Source organism: Macrobrachium nipponense, chromosome 16, assembly GCF_015104395.2.
Source record: "Macrobrachium nipponense isolate FS-2020 chromosome 16, ASM1510439v2, whole genome shotgun sequence".
NCBI classification, from domain to species: Eukaryota; Metazoa; Arthropoda; class Malacostraca; order Decapoda; family Palaemonidae; genus Macrobrachium; species Macrobrachium nipponense.
The window spans coordinates 36,955,803-36,964,266 of record NC_087209.1 but is presented as its reverse complement, the minus strand read 5'-3'; the positions used below and the strand labels follow the sequence as shown (position 1 = coordinate 36,964,266).

Below are 8,464 nucleotides of genomic sequence, written 5' to 3'. Positions count from 1 at the left end.
GATATTTGGCACTTCGTAACAATATATATATAAATATATTATATATATACATATATATTATATATTATATATATATATATATATATATATATATGTATATATAATAATATATATAAATAATATATATATATATATCAGTAATATAGTATTCATATAGCACAAAATGTCCTTTAATATCTAATTCGCTCTTCCTTTGAGTTGGCCGACTCCGAGGTGAGTGGTAGACTCACATTTAAAAAAGAAAAGTATGAATCAGGAAAAGAGAAGATGAAAAGAAATACTGCAGCTTGCTAGTGCGGGGTGAGCATCAACATTGAGAACAATACCTTTATGGCTGATGCTAATGGTATTTATCTTAATTCATGTGTGAATGAATAAGAACAACGAATTGCAGCTAGTTGTGACTTGTAACCTATACTTCTGCAGTAAAAAGGTTATATATATATATATATATATATATATATATATATATATATATATATATATATATATATATATATATATATATATATATATATATATATATAACCTTTTTATTGCAGAAGCATAGGTTACAAGTCACAATTAGTTGTAATTCGTTGTTCTTAATTCTTTCACGCATGAATTAGGATAAATACCATTAGCATATGCCATAAAGGTTTTGTTCTCAATGTTGATTTCTCTCCCTGTACGAGCAGTTTTTTTTTATTTGTTTTTTAACTGTTATTTATTTCGGTGAGATTTTTTTTTTTCGAAGTGATACCACCTGAGTTTTTATAGATATATATATATATATAATGATATAATATATATATATATATATATATAATATATATAGTTATATATAATATATATATACTTTATTCTTTATACATCATATATATATATATATATCTATATATACACACACAAAACTCAGGTATCACTTCGAAAAATAATCTCACCGAAATAATAAAAAAAGAAAAAAAACATGAGTCAAGGATGAGTCTCATTTCTATGCAATCATTCCAAAGACAGCGAAAGAGAGGGGAAAAAGAGAGAGATAAAAAATTGACGGTAGAGAGATACATAGGGAGGGAAAGATAAAGTAGAAAATTCTTCTCCTTACATTTCACACTCATCTTCTTAGGAATGATAAAGGAAGAAAACAGATAAGAAAGCAAAAACGAAAGTCCTAACCAGGCGCTAAACGTTTGCCACTTCCTACAACAGAGGAGGAGAATCAATTTGGTCCAGTCGCACGGCCAGATATTACCTTCTCTTTTTTTCCAGACGTTATGAAGGGGTAGAGTTCATCGCCCATGGAATGATAGAGAGAGAGAGAGAGAGAGAACAAAAAACTGTGAAGGTAGGAAATGGATGGACAGGTCGACAGTTCGGAGGGAATGTGCGTTCGAGTTAATATGATGGTTGATGGCTCGTTGGTCGAATTTCTTCCATTGTTTATATATATATGTATAATATATATATATATATATATATATGTATATATATATATATATATATATATATATATATATATATCTATATATATATATATATGTATGTATATGTATATATATATATATATATATATATATATATATATAATATATGTATGTATATATATAGCAATAAATAAATCTTTCAATCTAATATATATATATATATATATATATATATATATATATATATATATATATATATATGTATATATATATATATGTATATATATATATATATATATATATATATATATATATATATTATATATATGCAAAAATATATGTGGCTATCCTTTTGGAACTTCATGTCTAATATTCATGTTGCAAATAATCGAAGACGCTAAATGCTAATTTTTGTGGTTCTATTTGTGCGTAGATTAAGAGAAGAAGGTATGTTAGTTAATCTATTTAAGAAAAAACGTATGACATTTTAGTGAGCCAAAGTGAGAGAGTAAAGTGTGCAGGATTAATAAAGACAAAAAGGGATTACATTTTTGGGTGGCTAAGAGATACATAACTATGTACATGGTTCAAGAATGGAAATATGAGATAGCGACTTATTTGAAGAGTCCGAATCTTGGTTGGATCCGGAGAGCAAGAAAGAAGAGGATGGAAATGTTTGGTGATTTAGATGCAAAGGTTACTGAGAAAGAATGTACTCAAATGGACGCGAATAAAGATTCTCGAACAGAAATGCATTCTGAAACGGGATAGTTTCTCGGATATTTTCATGGTTTCTGATGAAACATAATTACTATTAATTAGAGAAACACCAAGAAAAGGTTACCAAATCAAGCGTTCGTGCAGAGTCGATGCATTTGTGAGAAAAGGAGAGTTGGGAGATGTATCAGATTATTATCTAGTTGGCGCCAATATTGAAATGGAAGGTAAATCCAGCTAAATAACAAATGTTCCAAAATTGAATACAAATTTAATTAGAGACGTGAGAACTTGCCAAGAAAATAGAGTGAACTGCTTTAGAGGAGAAGGCTCATATGAGCTAGAGTTAAAGATCCCACATTTAATGGAATGTATGTTGTAAATGCAAAGAGGTAACTGCTGAGTTGAGAAGATGTATTTGTTTGTATTGCTGAGTAGGAAAAAAATAAAATGATTATTAGAATACTATTTGAGATTTGATGAAGAGAAAAGGAGTGTCTGAGGTGCAGTAGTATGACAGTATATGAAATTGCCTGCACATATATGAACTGTTAGAGAAATAAAGTAGTCAAGAACAAGATAAATAAAATAAATATATTGTTCAAATACCAGGTAATTTATGACAAAAATATTTTAGAGGAATACTTATAAAGAGGAAGGATGACTGATTATTCTACGTAAAGTGGAATTCCAGCCATTGACATTTATAGACAGAAAATCTAATGGACAAACTGATCCCAGATTGAAAGATGCAAACGAAGGGACGCTCTCTGGATAGAGTTTGATGAAATAAGTCTTAAGAATAATTGTTGAATTTAGGAAGTCAAGTCTGAAGAATGCGATAATGAAATAGGTAAAAACAATTTGAGAATGTTTAATGGAAGGTAAGCTGTAAAAAGACAAATAAGTGGTTGAAGAATGAAATGGCGTCAAAAACCGAGAGGATGACTTGTGAGATGGTATGATATGGTGGTGATAGTATGGCAGAGTGGCTGACCACCAGTGTGTGTGACTTTGAAATCTGTATGAAGAAAAAATTCCAAGTAAATGGTCCAGAGGATTAAGAGGAAATGGAATAGGGGAAATGAAAAAATATTCTTATCACAATACTACTATGTGTTTTAGTCCAGAAATGAGATGCATGGATCAACGGTTTGTCTTAGCACAGTTTTCTATAAAGGCTCAGAGATTAAGATAATGCTGCGTGCATCGGACTAGTCTCTAGTAATAGAATATGTTTGTACTGATACAGATGCAAACTGGAGGGGGTTAGGAATGCGTAGTGAAACGGAAAATTTGCTTTGAGCAATGAGAAGGTCAATTAGGAGGTTTCAGGATGAAAGAGAAGCTAAGACATATTATAATCTACAGAAGGAAGACTGACTTATGAATGTAAAGACTATGTAGTAAAGTTGATTTGTCTTATGTCTTCATAATGACGTCAAATTTTAACAATGGAATGATGAGCGAAGCAGGGAAAGATCAGGAGCCACTATTATTATGGAAGTTTTTCGGTGCAGGGGTTTCACCCTTCATTTAGCAATTAAAGAAGAATGTCTCTCTCTCTCTCTCTCTCTCTCTCTCTCTCTCTCTCTCTCTCTTATATATCTCTATATATATAATATATATATATATATATATTATATATATATATATGCGTGGTATGTACTTAATATAACAGTAATACGTGATGCATACATGCAATGTATACCACACGGAAAATAAAAGATTGCTTATAAATCCTGACTGGCAAGGCTTACTTTCCTCGTGATGCATTTGCGTGCGCGGCGCACGCTATATGCATATATATATATATATATAGATATATATATATATATATATATATATATAATATATATATACATATATATATATATATATATATATATATATGTGTGTGTGCCTGCGTGTATGTTCAGAAACGTGCATAAATTATCTGATATATGTAAAATGTTTTTCAAAGTGAAGCAGCAATACCTACTCAAGAACATGGTAACTGACAATGAGGCCCCAGAAGCAAGCAAACCTACATCTCGCAAAACACTCGCAGCATCAGGTGACCGGAAAACTCAAATTGCCATCGTTATACCCACAGGCCTGACCTCTCATATAATATGATGATAGCACAATGGACAATGAGGAACATGATAGATGGAAGAACACATATTCCGTTTTCCCGTGTGATTTGTGCACGAATATCTGGGTCTCTTCCCAGTTTCCCATCCGGAAAAAACAGGTAAAGGGCGGATGGAAATCTCTTGGCCTAGATCAGTATATCTCCACTCCAGGTGTATTGAAAGAGGAAAACCCACCTAGCCTCCAGGCTCGTTGAACATTTGTTACGCCTAAGTCACAGTTATGCATACCTGATTTCACAACTACGATATTTACTCTGGAATTCAGGAATTGCTGTCTTGAGTGACAGTAAGCCGCCAAGATTATTATCAATTCTCCTCTCGTTTCTCTTTTTCCTGTTACCTTTTATTCCCTTTCTTTCTTCCTTGAGGCCGTCTCCCGATAACAGATTCTTCCACGGATAAATCCCACTCTTTTTCTGCTATCTTGTTTATGTTTCCTTGTGGCACTGAGTTAGATAAAGACATTAGGTCGATCTACCAGTCGCTCTTTGCATAAAAAAATTTCTTGTAAAGCAACTTGAGACGAGCAACATGAATAATTAGTGGCTTAAAATACACTCAATGAAAATGTGTCATATTTGTCAAAAGACATTTTTCTCTTACTAATTCCAGTCATACTCAAAAAGACTTTTATAGCTGCTTAAGAGTGTCATTACTTTTACCTCCTCAGACATCCTGGTACTATCAATATTGCTATGATAGCCAACAGAGTGACAAATGGAGCTGAAGCGTTGGAGCTGCAGTAAATCTCCCAGAAGAAATGCATCTATGTAGAGTTTTCTAGTCACATTCGCCATTTTTATACCTTTTAATAGCCCCAATAATCTCTTAACTTCTCTATCTCCTAATAATCTTGCTACTGAAAGCCTTCAAATCCGAAGAGAAATGAATTAAGTGACTCTCCTTCCCTGGTGGTGTTCGAACCTACATTGGTGAGAAGACTGCAGAGAGCGCTCACCCACAACACCCCAAGAAATACAAAGCATGTTTCAAATCCCACAAGGAAAGGAGAACTTCTTCCTTCATTTCCTCCCAGATTTCAAGTCTTTCAGTTATTTTCTAGCAGAGTATTCTGCCACACCCTCTTCATTTCTTGTCTTACTTATCATTTGTACGTCGCTATCATAATCCCTCGGTATTAAGTGGAGAAATTTGTAAAATCTTTACATTTTATTTTCGTTTACCGTTCTGAGCTCATGAGTAACCCGGATATGAATGAACTGAAAAAAGATATATTATTTCACATCAAAGCAATGTATGTTATTTGACCAGTATATAATATAAAAGTGATACATGGTATTTAAATATATTATTGTACAGTTCAATGGAAAGCCCTAAAATCATACATTTTTTTTCTGTCTTACATTTTTACAAGTGCGAGCGTGATCTTGATTATGGGGAGCTTACGTGAATTGCAAGTAACAATCAATAAAGGAAAATTGATGAATTTCTCATTATAAACTGTCTTTATTCAGAACAAGCATTCTCACAGACTTTACAAAATCACATTATATAAATAAATATCAAAAGGACACTTGCATACCAGAAAGTAAATAACAAAGAAATAAATACTATATACAATAAAGTCTCAGAAAATTGAACTAACAATGTAATAGTACATAAAAATAACATAATTAGTTGTATTCATCTTTTCATAGATATTAGTAAATTGTTTAAACAAGCTTCACTTGTCGAATTATTTTGTCACTGGAGAAAACGCCATTTTAGCTTGTTAGTTATGTATAGTAAGCAAAATCTGGTGAAATTATGAATATAAAATCATTGTTATTTATCATACGATTTTCTCTAACGAATGTCATGTCCAATCTATTTTGACATTTTCAAGTATCAAAGTTATATTTTCTAATCGCTTACCTATCGTGGAAAATATCTCTGCTGTATTGCTAAGTCACAAAAGCCTTAATATCACTTTCACTTGACTGAGTGATTAACTTCGGTTCTTATCTTTTAGTATAATAATAATAATAATAATAATCATAATAATAATAATAATAATAAATAATAATAATAATAATAATAATAATAATAATAATAGCTTGCTTCTTAAAATGGAGGAACATATCCACAGTTGTGTATATGAACATATATTTAAAGATAAATTTGTACGGATAGCTTTCGGGAATTTCGGGAATCTAGTCGATCCTCCCTATCAGTAGATTCCCGAAAGGTATCTGAACAGATTTATCTATAAATATATGTTAATATACACAACTGTGAACTTGTTTCTCCGGTAATAATAATAATAATAATAACAATTTTAACGTCAACACTGATGTACTCTGATATATAATTATATATCAGAGTACAGCAATGTACTCTGATATATAATTGTGGATTTTTATGACACAGATTGTTCTTCACGAGATTGTGAATCTCTTAACAACAACAACAACAACAACAACAACAATAATGATAATAATAATAATAATAATGATAATAATAATAATAATAATTGTGTATTTAGCATGTTCTATTGAAGCAGCAGTCTCCTGCATTAGAATAATAATAATAATAATAATAATAATAATAATAATAATAATAATAATAATAATAATAATAATAATAATAAGCTCACATCCTTTTATGTCTATATTGCTTGCTAGAAGTTGCTTCCCCTTTCGTTACATAAGTATATTTCATTCATTTTCAATTCGATACAAGCTTCAACTGCACTGCAGTTTATTATGTCAGTCCTCTTGTGAACTTAGTTTTGTCTATTCAAGTCTTAATACTTTTTCAAATTAAGATCAACCTTCCACATAAAGAATATGATAAATCTTGATTTCTATAACATTCGCGTTTGACTGATCATGATTCATCATGGCTGAATAAACAAGATAACAAAGGAAAATTAACAAAGAAGAACGAGTAACGCGAATGCAGAGCAATAAAATTATAGATAGTTGCAGTTACATTACACATAAAAACTGCGTCAGGAATCAAGAGAAAATTGAAAAAATTTAACAAAATAGAAGAAGAAGAAGAAGAAGAAGAAGAAGAAGAAGAAGAAGAAGAAGAAGAAGGAGAAGAAGAAGAAGAAGAAAGGCTAACAAAAGAAAAGAAGAAGAAAAAAAAGAGGACAAGAGTTGAACAAAAACAAAAAAAAACAAGATAAAAATAGAGAGAAAAATAAATCAATTTGAATCGTCTAAGGCGAACCGCCAGATATGGCATCTAGAGGCGACTTTATGGTTGACGGCAGTCCGTATTTCGGTTGACAGACGCAGCCGGACTCCACCAGCACGTAGTCTTGTCCGGTTAGGGTGACCGGACCGAGGGGGATGACCAGGAACAGGTATGGCACGTAGGTCTGCACGCACGAGCCGTGCACGATGTCGCATTCATCCGATCTGCGAGAGATGAACCACAATTAGATAAGATGTCTGAATTAAGAGAACAGACAAATAATTAAAATAATTAACCATAAATGATTAATTAAGACAACATAAATACGATACAATTAGAAAGAAGAATTGAACATTAAATAATTAGTCTTTCTTTTTACCTGAGAGACAAAAATTAATTTTAAAAAGAACTACGACAGTAATGGATGATTACTAAAAAAAAAATTCTAATGAATGACGTCACTAATCAAATCTCAGAGATAGCGAAGAGTAGAAAAAAAACTAAATGGATAAGAAAACAATAAGGAATGTTAAGTTAACTGATGCTATCTTACTAATCCTTTCTATGAGAAAGAGAAGGAAAATCACAATGAAAGTAATATGATATCAAGTATTAATAAAATATGTAAATAACGTCACACTCACTTCATATACGACAGAAAATATACATAGCTTAATAATTAACCAATAAATAAAGACCATTTATTAAATTCCGTGATAAGTGACTTGATTTACGGTTTCATGGAATAAGAGAAACATTAATAGAACAATGAACTTCTAAATATTAAAATCAATAAGGCGTGATCCGACCTCCAGCTTACTCAGGATGCGTGCAAGATTTTCCCCTCACACATAAGTTGCAAACATTATATTCCTAACTTAACGTAAATTAAAACTTGCTAAAATCTACAGTCAACTAGTCTTGTTCCACCAACGAAAATTAAAATAAATGCGCTATATTTTATTAGAAATAAATTTTCTGTACTGTTTAACATGCACATTATTTATTCCAAAAAAATTCATTATTCTAAATAAATCATAAATATCCTATCCTAAA

The 8,464-nt window shown here is 31.1% G+C and overlaps 1 protein-coding gene across 1 annotated transcript in view; it reads right to left on the bottom strand.

Annotated features, from left to right (window-relative positions):
• Positions 1-5,715: 5,715 nt before the first annotated feature.
• Positions 5,716-8,464, bottom strand: part of LOC135195662 (uncharacterized) — a 99,511-nt gene continuing 96,762 nt past the window's right edge. The window contains exon 5 of the mRNA XM_064222035.1: positions 5,716-7,632. Within this exon, the coding sequence (XP_064078105.1) occupies positions 7,431-7,632 (202 nt within the window). The 3' untranslated portion in view covers positions 5,716-7,430. The remainder of the gene's footprint in view (positions 7,633-8,464) is intronic.